Source organism: Dama dama, chromosome 4 (assembly GCF_033118175.1).
Source record: "Dama dama isolate Ldn47 chromosome 4, ASM3311817v1, whole genome shotgun sequence".
NCBI lineage: Eukaryota > Metazoa > Chordata > Mammalia > Artiodactyla > Cervidae > Dama > Dama dama.
Genome location: NC_083684.1, coordinates 7,715,124 through 7,735,667, shown reverse-complemented (window position 1 = coordinate 7,735,667; position 20,544 = coordinate 7,715,124). Strand labels below are relative to the sequence as shown.

General features: G+C 50.0%; 1 protein-coding gene across 1 annotated transcript in view; it reads right to left on the bottom strand.

Moving 5' to 3' along the window:
• Positions 1-465: 465 nt before the first annotated feature.
• Positions 466-20,544, bottom strand: part of VSTM2B (V-set and transmembrane domain containing 2B) — a 38,204-nt gene continuing 18,125 nt past the window's right edge. Inside the window, exons 5-6 of the mRNA XM_061140675.1 lie at positions 14,834-14,910; positions 466-675 (exon numbers count right to left, since the gene is read on the bottom strand). Of these exons, the coding sequence (XP_060996658.1) occupies positions 466-675; positions 14,834-14,910 (287 nt within the window). The remainder of the gene's footprint in view (positions 676-14,833; positions 14,911-20,544) is intronic.

Sequence of the window (20,544 nt, the reverse complement as noted above, 5' to 3'; positions counted from 1 at the left end):
CACAATGGACACTCTGTTCTTAAACTTTGCATCCCTTCATGAGGTTCTGCTGCAAGGGTAGCATGAGGCACGACCCAAGGGATCTTTGTTCTCTGTCATCTCCCTGATGGAGGGCGCTGAACTGTCCAATAAGACAGCAGGAAAGAGATGCTGGCCTCTCGCTGCTGTCCTCAGGACAGTGTCCCCAAGGCTGGGCTTCGCATGAACAGTTAGATCATGTCCACGTCCCCAGGCATTGCAGCTCCCGAATTACACTCTCTGTTGCTTTGCAGTTAAGCAATAATGCAGTTAGAACTAATGCAGGAGAGATGATGATCTGTGGGGCCCATTCATAAAAATGCTTCATCTAAATGTTGAGCTCAGTGCTTGGAAAGAATAAACAGACATATTTCTCTTTCTCCTTTTTTTTTTCCTTTTTACATAAAAAGGAATTTGTTTCAAAAGAGTTGTGGGTTTTGTGAGTCGTCACTTCTGTTCAGCCGTGGCTCTCTGCTGTGAGGTGTGTCGCGGTCGCTCGCATATGGCGCCCACTTTGCTGGTCCCCACTGTGCAGTGGGGCTGCTTGCGCGGGCAGAGCCTGCCTCTCGCCACTTGTGCAGCCCCTTCAGTGTCTCGCTGCGCAGGGCCCGGGGACCTGGTGGCAGTTCCCTTGTACTTGCCACCTTCGTCCCTCTCCTGGGGCCAGTGAGGGGGTGCTGAGTCAGTGTGATGGAGGAGGGGCCATCAAAGCAGAGTGTCATCCCTGCAGCACAAGGCTTCCATGGCAGTGGCCCCAGGATGGGATTCCCTGGCATGTCTGTGCAGATGGAGAAAGTCAGCCCTGGAAACTCCAGACTGACGTGGCTCCCTGGCTCCCCAGGCTGGTCTGATGAGCACAGTGCGGGCGGCCCAGTGAGTGCTTCACAAGCAGCATGTCCCGCACTGTGAGACAGTGACCTGCCTATATTATTGGTTGTGATAGTCTTCTCTATTTGAAATGGATTTTCCCCCTGATGTTATTGCTTACTAAAGTTAGTTACCCACATTGTTTTGTATTCAGTTGAATCATGTGAAATTGCTAATATTTGACTGTTCTGAACTATAAAAATGGCAAATTCGCTGTTATTTCATCATTTGATCAATAAGAACAGCAATTTTGGATAATTCAATCTAGCAATTTTACTAATGCTTGGGAAACTAAACATCTGGGACCCTGTGATATAGTTGGAAAGAATTTCATAAGATTGGGTGGGTTTAGGGTTGAATTTGGGCTTCCCTGTTAGCTCAGTTGGTAAAGAATCCGCCTGCAATGCAGGAGACTTGAGTTCGATCCTTATGTTGGGAAGATCCCCTGGAGAAGGGAAAGGCTACCCACTCCAGTATTCTGGCCTAGAGAATTCCGAGGACTGTATAGTCCATAGGATTGCAAAGAGTCAGAATAGGCTGAACGACTTTCATGTTCACTTTCAGAATTGAATTTGGTTTTTACTTCTTCCACCAACCCTGATAACTCCCTTGTGTGGATGAGTCTCTGGAGTGGAACTCACAATTCATGTCCTTCCCGTTTCACAGGTCACATGCCTTTTAAATGGTAAAGTACCTTGTGCATGTGGGCTAATGACCTGCAGCTGGGAAGATTCTTATGCATCATGATCAAACTCTTGGCTTGGACTTTCTGGGAGCAAAGTGTGCCTTCTTTAAACTCCAATTTTTATCTGTTTGGGATGAAGACACTTGGGGCCCAGCTCTGGGGACTGGTCACGGTTGTCTTCAAGAGGTTAAATCCTGTATCTGATAGGGTGGCATCTTATTCAAAAGGGTTAAAAGTGCAAAAATCAATCAGTTGCATTGTCTCCAGAAGGTTAGGCAAACAATTTGGATCTTTTTAAAAAAAGAAATTGATTTTAAAAATAAAAACCTCAATCAATTCAATTTTCCTTCTCAGGGTGGCTTAGAGACCATGTTATTTATAAAATGTTTTGAAATTCTCAGTGAGAATAATATTAAAGAGGAAAAAAGTATCATTCTTTGAGAATTTCTAACTTTTAAACCTCATAAAGTGACTTTACTCAACATTCTATCTATGAAAAATCTCTACTATGTTCTTGTAAAGGGCCTGATACAGTGGTAAGTGATATTCCTGTTACAGACTTGGAGGAATTTAAGCATTCTCATATGACTTTAAGACCTCCAAGACAGTGCAATTCAGTCTAGTCAGCCTTTGGAAATTGTGGGCGTTGTTGGTTCCCTGCCCGTATTCTGTTACCTGTCTCACTTTTGTGTCTGTGAGCCCTGCTTCCGATAGACAGCACCTTCATCTCTTTCTCAGAGGACTCCTTTGTCACTGGACACCATAAGCCAAGGGCTTCCCAGGTGGCTCAGTGGTAAAGAATCTGCCTGCCAATGCAGACGATGCGGGTTTGATCCCTGGGTTAGGAACGTTCCCCTGGAGAAGGAAATGGCAACCCACTCTAGTATTCTTGCCTGGAGAATCCCAAGAACAGAGGAGCTGGGTGGGTTGTAGTCCACTGGGCTGCAAACAGTCAGACATGGCTGAGTAACTGAGTGTGCGCTCACCCAGGCACTGTGAGCTGGAAGAGCCAGGGAGTTGGCAGTTCCAGGTGAGTTCTCAAGAGTGACAGGACTTGCCGTCTAAAAGCCACAGCTCCCTCATTCCTTGGTGGGATAACTCTCAGGTGTGATTCGCTGTCTTGCAGAGTTCCACATCCCCATCATGGTAACTAGCCTGATACATACCCGTTATTGGCTGCCTGCCTTCCCTGTTTCACTTTCCCTGTCCACTAGAGATATTTCATTATCTTCCAAACATCTTCATCCCAGTAGCTGCATCTGGAGTGACTCAAACTAAGACATTGAGTAATATGGGGATGGTGTCTATGTGGGCCCACCATTTAGCCAGAAACATAGGATTATCCATGACTGGCTACTCCTTGGGCATGTTGGATAGCAGCTTATATAATATTGTGTATAATAGTTGCGATTATAAGAACGTACACATTGTCCCCAGAGATCTAGTTGCTGTAGCCAAATTGTAATGTGCTTGCCTTCTGGAGCAGTCCCTCAGCTTTGCTTTCAGGAGTGTTGTTCTCCCACCCTCAGCCTCAGCTCCAGTAAGAGGCTTGTGACTCATGTTGGCCAGTGAAAGTGCCACATCTCCCTGGCTGCTGTGATTGGCTCTCGGTTTGGTGCATAACCCAACCCAGACCAGTGAGAGGTCTTTTCCTGAAGTTTTAAGGAGAGAGGTGGTCTCTTTGCACAGGTTGCTAAACTAGTGGGGTACAGGCTGGAGAGGGGGCCTGCTTCGGACACCTGTGAGCCCCAAGGAGACAGCACTGGGAGCTGGAGCAGAACAGGGCCTGGTAGTGGTCTTGTCTGTGCTTCTCATCACATGAGTACTCTCCCAGAGCTGTTTTTCTGTCACTTGGGATTGAACCTGTCCTGACCAAGAGGGTTTCTCTGGGGGAGTACAGGGTTCCCTTCTCAGAAATCGCTTCCTTAATGGAGGTCTAGGTGACTCCTGGGTGTGGTTACTAACAAGAAAACTTCTGGCTCTGGTGCCAGGCCTACAAAAGACTGAAGTCTGTGAAGACTTCAGGCTTGTTCTGGGTCCTAATGCCGGGTGTTTTGGATGTGTTGGGAAACTTGCCATTGGTGGCTTTTTCTGGAAGAGAGGTATGTAGTGTTTGGATGAAAGGATTGGCTACAGAGACAGTGTGAGATGCTGAGTAGTAAGCGCTGAGGCCGCACTGTTCCTGCAGCCCCATCCGTGAAGCCTGGGGCCGGGTGGGCCTCCCCAGCCCCTGGGGGCCTCACAGGCTCCGTCACAGTCAGGTGGTCGCCTCTCCACTGAGACTGTGTTGCCGCCCTAAATGGGCACCCTCCACAGCCCATGGTGGTTTGACCATCTCCCAACTGGCTGTTAAGAGGGGAAGAGCTGTGAGGGGCGTGTGAACACAGCTGAGAAGAGCAGTTGAAGTGGGAGCAGCTTGGACTGGTCGTCACTGAGGCCACAGACGGGGCAGGGTGGGACTGGCGTGGATGGGGACGAGGGGGCTGAGGGCCACCTCAGGGACTGGGAGACAGGACCGCTGAGGACGCTGGTGTGACTGCACCACAAGTGCTGCCTTGCCAAAATGTGAAACCGCTACTTCTAGTTGATCAGGGGTACTCCCATCATGGTCCTTGACCGACGATGGTGGGTCTGAGCTGATCTGCTTTGATCACTACCTGGTAAAAGTCATTACTTGGCTGTAAGTTTAATGATTTGGTTTGTAGGCTGAGTTAAATGTCCCTGTGTAAAAAACAACGCCCATCAGAATGTCACTGACAGCTCACTCCTGTCGTGTCTCAACCGCAAGAAGTCATCTTCCTTTCTGTCTTTGCTGCTTAGCAAAGAGGTTTCTGTTGTTGGGGGTGGGGAGGGCGGGTCCTTACTCAGTGAGACTGAAGAGGGATGAGTATGTCCTCTTTGGCTGTCCATATGAACAGTATGGACTGGACACTCACATCAGCCCCACCTGTACCCCAGACCTGCGTTTTAGCAGGAATCTCCAGTGGCTCATGGCACAGATACAATGGATTCATTGTAATATCTTACCAGATCACAGTGATACCCTGTTCCCTCGCCAGCAGAATGGAGTGGGGCTTGCAGCCCTGTTGGATGCTTTGACCCCGGCTCCACGTCATGTTTGTGTGGGTTAAGGCTGGTTATCTGACCTAAGACTGGCCAATCAGAGCCCTTCTCTTGGGAATTTGGAACAGGACTCACGTGTGCGTGTGTGTGTGTGTGTACTGGGGTGGGTGTACACCTTCTCCTTGGGCAACTGATGTATAGCAGGTCTACTTGGGAGTGGCTCACAGCTCACCAGCTGCAGGGCCCTGAGCAAAGGGGGCCAGTCGGCAGACAGAAGACAGAAGCAGATGTGTTTGACAGCGCGTCGCTTGCCTCTACGCTGCGAAGCAGGCAGAATGCCTTCCAGAATGGTCTGCCTGAGGATCGTGAAGCGGGGGCATTTGCCCATGGGATCCTCCATCCTCAGTGGGCTTCTGCTGTGTCTGTCCTTGGTGGAACAGGCTCCACCGCTTAGAGGAAACCCTGGTAGAGAAGCAGAGAACACAGGCCACACCTTGAGGAGGGGCCTCAGTCCTTGTCTGGAAGCATCCACCGTAGCACTGTGAAGTCAGAGAGGGCTGAAAGGCCTGTGTGGCCCAGAAAGTACCTCCACGGTCAGGACACACCGACAGTCACATCTGCACCCTCACAACTCCGTGCCTAAATAACTCAGGAGCAGGAACTCCTGTCCGACTCTGTGACCCCATGGACTGCAGCATGCCAGGCTTCCCTGTCCATCACCATCTCCTGGAGCTTGCTCAAGCTCATGTCCATCGAGTCGGGATGATGCCATCCAGCCATCTCATCCTGTCACCCCCTTCTCCTTCTGCCCTCAGTCCTTCCCAGCATCAGGGTCTTTTCCATTGGGTCGGCTCTTTGCATCAGGTGACCAGAGTATTGGAGCTTTAGCATCACAGCATCAGTCCTTCCAATGACTATGGAAGGTTGATTTCCTTTAGGCTTGACTGGTTTGATCTCCTTGCAGTCCAAGGGACTCTCAAGAGTCTTCTCCAACACCATGGTTCAAAAGCATCAATTCTTTGGTGCTCATCTTCTTTATGGTCCAAGTCTTACATCCATACATGACTACTGGAAAAACCATAGCTTTAACTATACAGACCTTTGTTAGCGAAGTGATGTCTCTGCTTTGCAATATGCTGTGTGGGTTTGTCATAGTTTTTCTTCCAAGGATCAAGCATCTTTTAATTTCATGGCTGCAGTCACCATCCACAGTGATTTTGGAGCCCAAGAAAATAAAATCTGTCACTGTTTCCACTTTTTCCTCATCTATTTGCCATAAAGTGATGGGACCAGATGCCATGATCTTAGTTTTTTGAATGTTGAGTTTTAAGCCAGCTCTTTCACTCTCCTCTTTCACCCTCATCAAGCTCTTTAGTTCTTCTTCACTTTCTGCTTTTAGAGTGGTATCATCTGCATATCTGAGGTTGTTGATATTTCTCCTGGCAATCTTGATTCCAACTTGTGCTTCATCCAGCCCAGCATTTCACATGATGTCCTCTGCATATAAGTTAAATAAGCAGGGTGACAATATACAGCCTTGTTGTACTCCTTTCCCAATTTTGAACCAGTCCATTGTTCCATGTCCAGTTGTAACTGAACGGAACATAGTAGATGCCCCAAATTGGCATGGCTGAAATTATCACTTCAAGTGGCATTTACAAATAATCTTCCAGTGAAATTTCCCTTTTAATCTTTACCAACAGTATAAATGGGGAAATTGAGAACTTATTTATAGTAATAATCAAGGACAGAAATCTCTGAACTTTCTCCCTGGTTTTATGGACTTCTATGATTTCTATTTTAGAGAAAATGCACACGATAGCATGCCAAACACCATGCAGCTCTTTAATAAATAAAAACCAATTGCTGAAATATTTCCTGCCTGACAAATTATTTTCTTAGTCCCTGTCTTATGAAATTTAGGAGGGAAATGGCAAATTTCTCATTTATTTGACTGATTTTAGTTTTCTACAGTCAACAAATGCATCCTCTGGACTTGGATCTGCCTATTCATTTGCAAAACCTCCACGTGCCTCATGTTTCTGTTGTCCCAGGTGAGTCTCTGTGGCCCGCTCTGGCAAGGCTAAGAGAAGAGCTGAAGTTTCTTCAGTCTTATTTGACTGGAGTTTTCCTTGTTATTTTTGATTTGTGATGTGGTTGACTTCCCCCACGCCTGTCTCTGTCATGACAGGCACCCTCTGATTCACACGGTGCAGCGGTCTCTCCCAGGTTCCGCTCAGAGCGGCCTCTCCCTGTGGCTGACCAGCTCCGTGCTGGCTGCCTGTTACAGCCCGTCAAGAGCTGGCTCTGCGTTCCCGAGCAGGCTCCGAGACTCCCACAGCGCTGCCTTTTGCTCAGACAGCCTGAGACTTGCTGGTTCTTGTTTCTGTGTCTCAGTACATCTTGAAGAGATGTAATAAGGCCTCTGCTTCTGTGACAGCTATTCATGAAAAAGCACTGAAAAGCGAAAGCGTTAGTCGCTTAGTCCTGTCTAACTCTTTGTGACCCCACAGACTGTAGCCCACCAGGCTCCTCTGTCCATGGGATTTCCCAGGCAAGAATAAGGGAATGGGTTGCCGTTTCCTTCTCCAGGGGATCTTCCCAACCCAGGGATTGAACTCAAGTCTCCTGCATTGGCAGGTGATGACTTTACCACTGAGCCAGCAGGGAAGCCCCACTGGGAAGTTCCACGTTTATAATTGAATCTTCCTTTATGTATGTGTGTTTGTGTGAGTGAAATGGTCTTTTCTTTAATTAAAAATATTTTGTAAGTGTTCAACAAAGAAAAATTGAACCTCACAGCCGGGCGTAAACACCATACCACCCACCATTGGAGACACAAACTTTTAGCACCTTGATGTATAAGCTTCGAAAACTTAACTTCTGCTTGTTGCTTCACTTTCTCTGTATAATGAAGTTGGAATTCAAGTCCTATTTTAAATGTGCAACAGGAGCCTGCTACTTAAAGGAATTCTAAAGTGATGCCTTTTGGGCTGTGACTAATTCCTCTGGGATTTATTTGTGCTACTGGATCAGGCAAAATTTGGAAATCATAAACTGTTTATGGTTGGGAGTCTGGGTGTCTGACAGTTTTTGAAAATTTCTGTCTTTATCTCTGCCTCCATATCCATCCATCCTTCCATCATCCATTTGCTTATATTTCCTAACTGAGTGTTGAGAGATTAACGTAAAGAGACAGGCAGGGAAGCCAGGCCTGACTTGATGGAGTGCCCTCCACAGGGACCCTCACGCACTCCGTGCCACATATTTATGGCGTGCCCCAAGGACTGGATTACATGGCAAAAGATTAACATCCCTGCGTACAAATTAAAAATGTTCTATTATTTGCAGCATGGAGCGGACTAGCTGAAGATGAGCATCTTCTCTTTGAACAATGTAATTGAATGTCTCTCAGCCTGAACCCCTTGCTGTATTGATTTGAATTAATAATTTGTACATTTGTAATCTCCTGGCTTCCCCAGTCCAGAACTGCCCCACACATCACAACACTGTGACTGCCTCCTCCCCAGCCATCACCTCTAGTCTGGAAGCCTTGACGGTTCTACGGACAATTAATCAGTCAAATGGAATCAGTTTTTTCTGATAAAGGAGAGCCGTCCATGTAAAACTGACATTCCATTTTATGGGAATTAACATTCTGAAAAGTGACTGTGATCTGCCTTAGTTTAAAGCACCATTTCCTTAGGGCCAGTTTGGAGACGCTATGGGACATGGTGGTGGTGGGATTGTATTTTTACCTTGGAACTGCTTGGGGCTGGGTCACTGGAGGGAGCTGGAATAATAATACCAAGCCTTTTGGTGTTTAAGGGGCAGGAATCTGTTTGCTGCTGCAAAGCGTATTAGTCAGCTATGTGAAGTATGTTGGTAGATTTTGTTGTAGACACACAGCAGACCTTTCAAAGCAAAATGGAAAATTTTGTATACTATAATTTACTTAAAAAAGAAAAGGGACAGAAAAAATAGCATTTGCAAGGAAAGGAAACTCAGGGTATCTGCAATCCAATGTAACTTCTTTGATGTGTACTTAAATAAAAAACTGGATACATATTATTTGAAAACATAAGTTACCTGCTTTGGGAATGGGTTTCTGGTGAACCCTGAATCTTGTCTTGCTTCAGTCTCTTTGAGGAGCGTTCTGGATGGCTGCTTTCTGGCCCTGTAAGGGACCACAGCTGTGAGAGGCTGCAGAGGGGAGAGGAGGGTTGGAGACCGAGGACCTCCTGGGTGCACGCTCATTTGCCTGCAGGTGCTCGCAGACTGTATCTGTATGCCGCAGACTATCTGTATGCCGCAGACTGTATCTGTATGCCGCAGGCTGGGTGAGGCGACAGGGAGTGGTAGACCTTGTAGGGAAGTGGGGAGACTGTTCTTTTGTGGGAGATAGCCACTGCCTGGCACCCACATTCACCGTGTGGGAATTTGGGCCACATGCTACGGTTTTATCCAGGGGAAGCCAGAAATGTGAGTTTTACACGAGAGTTCCCAATGTTGTGAAGTAATAATAAACATTCTTGTTTAGGCCAAACAGACATCCTTGTGTGGCCCACAAACTGCCACTTTGTGACCTCTGGGTGGGAGACTGAATGAGACATGCATTGTCTTGGGGCTGTGGAAAGAGAAAGTTATTTTGCTTTTGGTTTTAATATAAATCCCTGATAGTTCGCAGTCTTTTTTGCTTCTTTTGTTTTTAATTTCATCTGCACAGAATTGATTAATCATTGTCCTTATTTATAATAGGCTCTCATCATTGATTTGAGTATGGCTTTATTCATTCATTTATTGAAAATAATACCAACCCCACCACTCAATTCGAAAACTGATTGTGGTAATTACCTACATCCACCTGTGGGCTCCTCTCTCCCCTACCCCAACTTTCCTGCCTCCTACCACCAAGTAATCCATATTTATCACTCCCTTACTTTCCTTTTTAGATAATTTTATCTCATCTTGTGTGTTTTTAAGAGTCCGTCCATCCATCCATCCATCCATCCATCCATCCATCCATTGGTTTTAGTTGGATTTTAACTTTATAAAAAAGAGTTATAGTGATACTATTTGTAGTTTTGGGGGACTTACTTTTTTCAACTAACAGATGCTGAGATGTAGTTCATTCACTTTGGCTCGTGTGTAGTATGCCATCAGCATGTTCCATGGCAGATTCAGTCGTTGTCCTGTCTGTGGCGACTTGCCTGTTTCCAGGTTATGTGAATGGTGCTGCTGTGTACTTTTGTTTATAAGCTCGAGCTTTTGCCACTTAGAAGTGGAACTCCTGGGTCAAAAGGTATGTATGTGAATGTTCGATTTTAAGAATTAGTGCCAAAGTGTTTTCCAGTGATGTTAGACCAATTTTTCCTCCTGCAATTAGGTGGCTCAGTGGTATAAGAATCTGCCTACAATGCAGGAGATATGGGTTCAATCCCTAGGTCGGGAAGATCCCCTGGAGAAAGAAATGACCATCCACTCCAGTATTCTTGCCTGAGAAATCCCATGGACAGAAGAGCCTGGCGGGCTACAGTCTGTGGGGTCGCTAAGAGCTGGACACGGCTGACACAGCTGAGCATGCACACACACAGTTGAGTGGGTATAATCGTGGCTTTGATTTACAGTACTCATCACTTTGAGGCTGAATACTAGACGACAGAGGATGAAATGGCTGGATGGCATCACCGACTCGATGGACATGAGTTTGGGTAAACTCCGGGAGTTGGTGATGGATAGGGAGGCCTGGCATGCTGCGATTCATGGGGTTGCAAAGAGTCGGACACGACTGAGCGACTGAACTGAACTGACCTTTTATATATTTTCTGGACATATTTTCTCTTCCATGATATGGTGGTTCATGTCTCTTGTCTAATTTCCCATTGTATTATTTGTGGTTTTCCTACTGATTTCTAGGAGTTGTTTATACATACTTGATTCTAATCCTTTGTTAGTTGTATTTTATGAATTCTTTCCACTTTCTTTATGGTGGCTTTTGATAAATGCTCTCAATTATAATGCAGCCAAAATTACTCATCTTTTCTTTTATAGTGACCACTTTTGGTGTCTTATTTAAGAAATCCTCCCTGATTTCAAAATCTAAAAGATATCTATATTTGCTAAGAGTACTACTTATCACTTATTATCACTTATCACTTACTATAATCACTTATTATATATTAAAAATTATTGCTTAGCAGTTCCCCCTTAAAACCAGATGCAGGGAGAAAATCTGATTTTTGTTGTATTTTTGTTAGTTGCTGGCAGATTAGACTTGATGTGAAATCATGTTTTCTGACTTGAAATGTATTTTTAGTGCTCCATGGGTCTTTGTCATTTAAAAGGGGTCACTGCCAATGTTGTTTCCAGACTTTAGCTCATGTGGTGTCTGCAGCCACAAAATAGGGCGGGTCCTTCCTAAAGGACATGGGTTTTCCATGCATTCTAGGGTTCCTGGAGCCCCAAGGAGGAGATAAGATCTCCTCCGGGCTGAGGAGGACAGGGGCTCTTTGGGCCAGCAGCATCACTGTGCGGGTTGGTTGAATCGGCGCCCAGTCCCTCTGCGTCCTTTCCCGCCCCCACCTGGGAGAGAGTGTTAGAGCGGCAGACGCTAAGCAGACATGTGCACAGGGGCAGAGGCCCGGGCCTCCCGCCGCTCGTTATCCGGGGAGTGAAGGGGTTGCTCCCTCTGAACCCCGACGGAATGGATGCTGATGTCTCATGGAGAGAGGGGCCTCTACGGGAAAGCAAGGCACAAATGGGTGAGAACGGGTGCCCCTGCCCTGTGGGAGAAGCCCCTGAGCTGCAAGCGTAGCTCCAGAAGGCTCCGTCTGGTGTAGTCCATCCAAGGCCAGTCTTGGATCAGTCAGACAGAGCGCTCTTTTCTGACTCAGAGCGGTAACTGAGACTGTGGGGTTGAGATAGAAACAAAACTGGGAGTGCGCTGGCCCCGGTCACTTTCCCTCCCATCAGACTCAGGAGTTCCTGTCCTTCCCCCAGGCTGTGCTCCAAGATGCTGCCTGAGGGCCAGATGGACCATCAGCATGAGGTGCCAGTGCCTTATCACAGCTGGGGTGCAGGGGCTGCTCCCCACGTACCTGGCCCCCCTCCCCTGCCCAGCGCTCTCCCCCTCTCGCTCCACCTCTGGCTGGGGTGCAGTTTGCCCACCATCATCTCCCTCCTCTTCTCTCCCGCCTCCGTGCCCTCATTTTGGTGTTGGTAGCTATGCTGACCGTCCCTTCCCCAGTCCCTCCAAGTAGAGTGGGTAGTTGTCACAGGCTGGGGCCAGAGCTCCTGAATCAGCCACAGTGTGTTCTTCCCAAACTGAAATAAGTTGTCTTGTCCTTGGACCCCTGTCTGCCCGGGGCTGGGACCAAAATCGAAAGGAAAAGGTGGTTTGGGCTGAGTCCAGCCCCACGTTTTCTCTTTTTGGTGGGTGCTCAGCCCTCCCACTTTGTATGCAGCCCATAATATTCAACGCAAACAACTCATTCTTGGTCCTTGTCTAGGTGGGTGGCATAAAGGACCCCAGAGAGCATGCACCCAGATCCCATCAGCCTGCTTAGTGGGTCTGCAGGGGCTGACTCCCCCTGCTCCTGTGAGTCCAGAGCACTGACCAGCAGGGAGGCTGGCTGACAGGGGTCCCAGGGTCAGAGGGATTTGCTGCTGCCACCTGTGGACCCTGATCCCTCCATTCCTTCCATTGTCATCTATTGCTGGGGAGCAGTGAAGCTCCCACTTTAGGGAAATTTCTAAGGTTCATATGTGACTTCCTTCCCAGGAGAACATGATCTCCAGGGAGAGACTTAAGGGCTTGTTCCTCTGGGTGCAAGGCGCTGCCTCAGTGCTGAAAAGGGGCAGCCCATGGGAGCAGTTCCCCAAGCACACCTGCCTCCTCTTCCCCACACGCACCCCACACGCAGGGCCAATCACTTCCGGGCAGGGACCTGGCTGACTGCACGTGTGCAGAGCGGTCTGGTTTTGGTGATGGGAGATGGCCTGGCTCCTGGCCCCTAGAGTGATCTGGCACATCAGCCCCTCACTGACACATTGTTTCCATTCAGCCTCTCATCCAGAAAGTCTGTTTTTCTTTTCAAGCACAGAGGCCTGTATTTAACATGACAGCCCAGTGCAGTATTGAGTTAACTATAAACACTGATGATCCTTCTGGACCGAATCACTATCCACCAGACAAAGTGATTAAACTTACAACTCGATTGGTGCTGATCAACATAAATGAAATGTGAAACAGCTTAATGCAGCCACTAAAAACAGCTGGCTGGAGGTCGTCTTCTCACAGGTATCCCAGGATGTCAGCTCCACACTGGGGCTCTCTGCACACGTGGGACTGTTCAAAAAAAAACTTTTAATTTCTCTTTCCTCTCAAATAAATATGGCAGCACCTTGGTAAATTAGTAGGGATAGGCTGGATTATGCTGCAATAACAAACAACTCCAAAGCTCAGGGGCCTGAAACTGCAAAGGCCAGTCCCTCATCGTGCTGCATTTCCAGAGCTGGCCTGCAGAGGGAGCTCTGCCCATCATAGAAAGTCGGGACCTAGGCTGCCAGAGTGTTTATTATCTTGAAAGCCGCCAGTTGTCCTATGGGGGAAGGAATGCTTCTTGCATTAGTGATCCAGGGTCTGGGACTGGAAATCATATGTGCCCCTCTGTTCTCAACTCAGTGGCCAGAGCAGGTGACACAGCCCCAGCCACCACAGGGTGCCAGCCAGTGAAGAAGTAATGATGTCTGGTGAGCAACATCAGTGACAAGCACATTTGTTTAAAAACGGGCTAGATTTTAAACAGATCCATGGGATCTGGTGATTTAGTCCAGTCTTGTCATCGACATGACTGAGCGACTGAACTGAACTGAACTGTCATGGAATGAAGAATAACACCCCCCACAGCTTGTCTACTTCTTTAAGACGTGTAACCTGCTTCCCTTGTGGCTCAGCTGGTAAAGAATCCGCCTGCAATATGGGAGACCTGGGTCCGGTCCCTGGGTTGGGAACATCCCCTGGAGAAGGGAAAGGCTACCCACTCCAGGATTCTGGCCTGGAAAATCCCATGGACTGTATAGTCATGGGGTCGCAAAGAGTCGGACACGACTGAGCGATGGTCACGTCCAACCTGCCCTGAACACACACATTTCAGGGGCTCAACACAATCTCTGGATGCATGAAGAGAGTGTGGAGTGCCCCACTCACATTCTCCCCATATTCTCTCCTCAAACTAGCAGTGAATCCAGCCACAGTAATCACACCTGGATGCATAATCTCTAACTGGGCAAATGCATTGTACAGGTAGTTAAGCCAGAAGGGAAAAGAATGTTTCTTGATTTATATCACACCTCTTTCCAATAATTCCTTTCCTTGAGGACCAGGACTGGGGGCGCGTTCCACGCGGTTCCCTGTCCCTGGCGGAGGCTGGGCAAGCACTCTGCTCTGCCCGGGGTGGCCTTGGCTGGGCGCCCTGGGCTGCAGCCAGCCACCAGTGCAGCTGGCAGCAGAGACCAGGAGGGCACAGCACTCGGCATTTGGGCCGCTTGGGGCACCACGGCTAGACTCATACATGTCTGTAGAGAGGTTATTTCAAAGTCGTTTTTATTCAACTGTTATTCAGCAATATACAGTACAGTTTATAAACGAGTGTCTGACCTTGTTTCCAATCTTTATTTAAAAATAAATATTATTGACAGTGAATTTTAATTATGATAAGATGTATCTTTTTTAATCAAAATGTCTCAAAAGAAATAATTTAATAAAAAAGAAAACCCCCCAAAGAAAAAAGTAAATTAAAAAATTTCCTAAACGCAATAATCTACTAAAAATATTTTGCTTTGTCAAAAAGGCTTTGACCCGACATTTTTACATAGTATCCTAAAGATAACTGCTCAACAGTTCGTGCAAAATGAAGACTTGGAAGAAAAGTATGAAAAGAAAAATACATTAAAATAGAGAAATCATTGATCCCATGCATATTGCACGGCTCAAACTCCATCTTATTTGGAAACTAGATGCATTATTTTAGGTGGTCTACATTTGTGTAACTTCCCCCAAAAATATGGTTTATTTGCTCTCCACGTGGACTTGGTCATGCGTCTCTGTCTGTCCATCTGGTGACGCGGTCCTCACCCAGGGACTGGGCAGCCGTGTGGGCCGCTGAGGAGCACAGGAGGGTGAGTCTGTCAGGGCCCCACCAGCAGGTGCAGGAACTCATGTAGGGCCAACAGGAACAGAGACAGGAGCGGGTCTGTGGCATAGTTCGGGCCGGTGCCTGCAGCGGACGAGAGAAGGGGCAGGGTCATCTCCTGGAATCGGGTTGGGTGGGGTGGGGTGGGGTGGGGCGGATGAGACCCCCCCGGTGGGCTGTCGCTGTGAGTGCCCTGCTGGTACCCGGCTAGACGTGGCTGCCCTGCGGCGGCTTCCTCTTTACCAACTGCACAGGAGCCCATTCGCGGTCCGGACACGGGGTGCCCCTGCCTGAAGGGTGTGTGCTAGACAGCAGATCCCAAGTCCAGGCATTACTTTAGTTGAGTAAGACAGGGTGCTCCCTCTCCATTCCTGCCCCCAAGACTACACTGTAAAGTGCCCTTGGTGCTTAAGGCCCGCTCCTCCAGAGATACCCCCTGATCGCACACAACTCCATCCCCTCCAGCTCCTGCCTGAGCTTCACAGTCCTGCACTCACAGACACCCTGCCTGAGGCATCCTGAATGTGCGAGTCTTCTTTCCACAAACCGTCAGCCCAGCCCCTGGGGTCAAAGTGGGGCACTCAGCAATCACTGTTTGGTGGAGGTCAGTGGGCTAGGGCCCCCCAGGAGTGACCCTTGCACTATCCTGACGGGAGGTCACCCCCATCTGTGTCTTCCATGTGACCTCTAACCCAAGCCTCTGGCCCACTCCTGGGACCGTGACATACTGCCTTCACCCTCCTCACCCAGGCTGCCTGCCCGACTCCCCATCTGTCAGTCATCAGCACTTCATCTGTTTGGGAGGCCTCTTGTGCAGCTCGGCGGAAGCCCACCCACGAGCCCCAGGCTTCTCACCGGGGGTGGGTGCTCCCTCCAGGTTGTTAAGAGGAACCAATGTAGAGGTGCCACACACGCCCCCGTCCTGCCCAAACCATGTGACGTCACTGCCAACTTGCAAAGGATCGGGCTGCGTCCATGGAAGCAGTATCCAGCCACACCCTGCCTACCTGCAGCGTATGGAAACCTCTCCTCCCTTCACCCCGCCTAGCCAGCTGGGCTGGAGCCCTGTACCCTGAGGGGAGGTGCAGAAGGCCCTTCCCGGCCGGTGAACATGCACAGAGGCTGCGGCCCCTCCACCTGGCTGCCTGCAGGAGCTGCCGCCAGCCCGGCCGGCTTTGTGCTTCCCTGACAAGCCTGGGCTTCGGCCCCTGACTTCTTCCCCGCTCCAGGGAGAAGAGCCATTTGTCTTTCCTGTCCAAGGTGTTTCTCTCATTCTTGTGACCTGGGCCCCAGTCTCCCCTCTGTACAAGGAGGGGCCTGGACAAATGATCCAGGGCCATCCTGGCTTGAGATGCCAGGATTCCATCTGTTCGTTTGAGGAAACGAGGGCTGTGTTGGAAGATCTGAAAGAAAAGAGTGCAGAGGCCATCTGCTTGCCCGTCCTATCCAAGGTCGACGTTTCCGAACCTAGTCCCGAGTCCCCGCTGAGAAGCACAAGGACAGGAGGGCCCAAACGGGTAACCTTCCCTTGCAGTACCAGTTTTTCACACCGTCACCACGCCTGGCCTCCTGTGCAGCGTGACCCGAGTTGACAAACCCTCTTGTTCCCCCTCATCAGGAGGACCACGGTGTGGTCACTCCAAAGGCTCGGGTCTTCCTTTGCTGCTCCTCATGGCCATGTGTCGCTGGGAAGGACAAGGGTGGATGTGGTAACAGACCAGCTGATGGAAGCCCAGACGGCTGGGTGGACTCACCGGGGCTCAGAGGTGTGGAAACGGGGTGACCAGCAGGGCACTGGCTCCTGGGCCCACGGGGCTCACGTGGCCAGACCAGCCCCACTGGCCTCCCCATCTTCTGGTGCAGACCTTTCTGCTCCTGCAAACCCTGACACTCAGGCCTGTGCAGGCAAGACAGAAACAAGTGCGTGAGGCACTTAAAAGCAGATGTGTGTGTGCAGTAGGACACATCCAGATCCTCAAGGCACGCTGGGCCAGGAGGCACGGCAAATGGGCTGCAAGCCAGGCAGGGTGAACGCTGCAGAACTGTGGGCACAGGAGACTGGAGAGGAAATGTTAATTTGCCTCTGAGTACTGTCGACTTTGTCTTTCCCACTATTGCCTACTCATGTTTAAAGGTTTTAAAATTGCAGAAGACTTGCAAACAACTCTGAACTGAAACAACCACGCTGCTCCTGGGCTGGGCCAAGCAGGGAGCAGCAGTGGCTGGGGAGTGGGTGGCCCCCCGGGGGCCAGTGCCTGGGGAGCGCAGACAGCAGGGTCGTCAGTGTCTCTGCTTGTGGATGTCTAGGTCGGGGGAGCCGCGTTTGGCTCCTGGGTGGCAGGTCATCGTCTCCCTGACCCCGCACTGCCATGGACGGGACCCAAGGAGGTGGGATGGGGTAGTGGGCTGGAACCAGGACAGCTTCTGGGCCAGGTTGCTGTGGGACCCATGCAATACCCGTCACCTCTCTGGGTCCTGGGGCACACTCCATAAAATGCAGATTGCACACGCATGGCGCCATGAAATGAGTATGTGCAGGGCACGGCTCCCCAGGCTAGGTCCAGACTAAGCAAGATGACAGTGGTAGATTGTAGAAATGGCTACAAATGCCCCTCCTCCCTCACCTTCTGTGACACTGCCCTCGCTCACCGATGAGGCTGGCCACAGGACTTGCTTTGGCCAATGGACATTATCGAGCGTGAGGCAACAGCAGCTTGAAAAGCGCGCTGAGGTTTGCCTTCCTCTGTGGCTCCTGGAACCCACTGCCATGTGAGAAGACTGGGCTGGACCGGGGCAGGATAAGAGCCAGGAGATGTCCCAGCCGGCCCCACATGCAAGGGCAGATGACCACAGGTGCATGAAGGAGCTGACAGACACCAGCAGGAGAAACACCCACAGAACCATGACCTGAATAGATGGCTGACGGTCACATCCAAGTCAGCACGGTTTAGAGTCAGAAGCTCACTGATAGATACAATCATGTAAAAAAAAAAGTGCCTCAAACAGTAAGAGCCACGTGAATAAAATGTTAATGAAAAGGACAACATAATTACTTTTCTGAAAAGTATTGGAGAAGATCCAATTTTGAGGACTGTCCTCCTGAGAGAAACATTTTCCAAGATGGAATAAACAGAATATCTTCCCAAGCATTTGTGTTCAAGACAGACGACGCCCCTGGGTCTCTGAGGGGTGGCGGACTCAGGTTTTGGAACCTCTTGCTGCATTCCTCACAAGATACTCAGATGAGCCAGGGTCAACCAGGGAAGGCAGGCTTCCGGGCTGCTCCTGGAGGCAGAGGGGCCTTCACCGCAGGACGGGTCAGAGCTCGGGGGTCCGGCAGCCCTGTCCCCTCCCCACCGCTGTCCAGTGGAGGGGCCTGGGCAGTCGTCTAGCAGCTGGCTCCCCCTACCCGCCCCTGCCCCAGCATCTGCTGCCCCAGTCCACGTCCTCACTGTTTCCTGGAGCGAGGTAGGGCTGTCTGCGCTGTCCAGGGCTCACCCGACCCTCCGGAGCAAGGACCAGGAGACTGCCTCTGGCTCAGCTGAGGCAGGGCCTCCTATCCTGGCCTCCTGTATCATGCGCCGTGGAGAGGTCGATGTTCCCAAGGACATGCGGGCTGCTGTGATGACTGGTTACTAACAGTCTATTTCCTCCTTTCCTAAGAGGGCCAGGAAGAGCTCTGCAACACGCAGAAGGTTATGTTGTGGTTAAGCGGGAAAATTAGGCTGCTTGAGAGGTGAGGGAAGCATCTGATGGAGTAGTAGCTGATTCACTCTATATTAAACAAATAGCACTGTTTTGCCAATCATTCTTACAGAAATCAAAGCTGCTCTGTGAATATTAACTTTTATTGTTTGGGTGGCGAGTGGGTAAGACTCAGACCAGAGCTATTTTGCAAAGAACACTGTGGGTGCACCCAGACCCACAGGCTTAGCGAAGGCGCCAGTTCGGGCAGCTTCCACTGGAAAATCCTGCTTCTCTATTTACCCAGCAATGGCAGAATTCCAAAGGCCACATCAGAAGACAACAGGGAATCTCTGGGGCCATTTATCACCTCATGATGGAAGTGAGGGAGGCTGGGCTCCAGTCGCCCTCTGGGATCCTCACTTTGCCCCCACTGGAGGTTCCTGACAGTTGGTTCCTGCGGTGGGGATGCAGAGGACACCCCTACTCTGGCCTGGTCTCCTACAGGCACGGGGCACTGGGGGGACCACCCCCCTCTACAGGCCTCAGGACCTGGGTGGGCTGCTCCCCAGCTGATCTGTGGGCGTGGCTGGCCAGGACGGCCACGCCCCCAGCCACCTGCTCTGCCCACACATCTGGGATCACAGAGGAGGGCTCTCTCCATCCTGCTGTGTCCCCTCCCCACCACCGGCTTCTCCTGGCCTGGGGGCTGCCGCTGAGGGGCTGGCCTGGGTCAGGAGTTTGCAAAGGTGCCCTCAGAGGCCGGTGCTGCTCAGAGGCTGTATTTTATTTTGTTTTGTCTTTAGCTAACAAAACTAAAAATTAATTTCAGGTTTGAGTCAGTAAAATTCAGATACGTTTGTGGTCTGGTTCTACACACAAAAATGGCTAACAGGCTGATTCTGGCTCTTGTGACCTAAGCAAAGTTGGAGGTTCAGTCCGTGGGTGACCCCTCAGTGCCTGGCCTTTGCCTCCTCAAGTGCTGCATTAGAATATTCCCGTGCTGAACACAGGCAGAAAAGAACTAGTCCAGCCTCATGAACAAATCCACTCCACCAGTGAGCGTGGGTATCCTAACATCCGGACTGTGATGGAGGTCTGGAGGACAGGTCCCTCCTCTGTGTCAAGCAGAGCTAGGTCACTTACATCCATTTGGCATTTTGTGCTGTCATAACATGTTTTTTGAATAGGGGCTTTTTGGCTGAAAATGTTAGAAAACCAAGTGGAGTGCCCTGGATGAGTTTCTTTCAGCATGGCTGTTCGATTCTATTCCTTCTCCCCTTTGCTGCCATCTGAGAATGAGAAGGGGCCAGCCCCAGGCAGCAAGAATCTGGACACAGCTGGACTTTGTGGCCTGCACTTGGACATCCACTCACCGTGGAGGCAGAGGCTTGTCTGCCTGGGGCAGCAGGGAACAGACTGGCTCTTACGCCTGTTCCCATCACTGGCCCTGACCGTGAGTGTGGTGGTGGCCGAGCCCAGACAAAGAGGAAGGCTGCCTCTAGGAGCTTCCTGGGGGCAGGGTACAAGGAGATTTGCAGGGGCTTGTGGAATAGAACAACTGGTCTTCTTGGCCATGGTCAGGCCCTGTGCCGTTGTCTGTGGGGGACACACGTACAGTCACAGAGCCTGGGGCAATGGAGAGGCACTGAGTTGCCACTTGAGGACTCAGTCTGGAACGCAGAAGGGTCTGGCTTGGTGCATGCAGAGCTCTAAAAATCGTAAATTATAATCCGACATGTAAAATGTGGGAAACTTTTACATAAAAGCACAGATCGGTATGTTAACTGGAAAGGCCCACGACCCAGCAGCTCTGGGCCTGCTAGCCACCTAGCTGCATGACTGGCCGCTGTCCTCTCAGCAGGGATCTCCTGTTCACTGCTCTCCTCAGCCCAGGCCGGGTACGGGCGGCTGCCTATTTCCTCCCTGACGCCCTGAAGTCAGCCCTGTCTCCTCAACCTGCTTCGCTCACCTGCACCCCCCATGCTTGGCCCTCTAGGGGTCTGAGTGTGCAACCTCTGGGCAAGCTCTGGT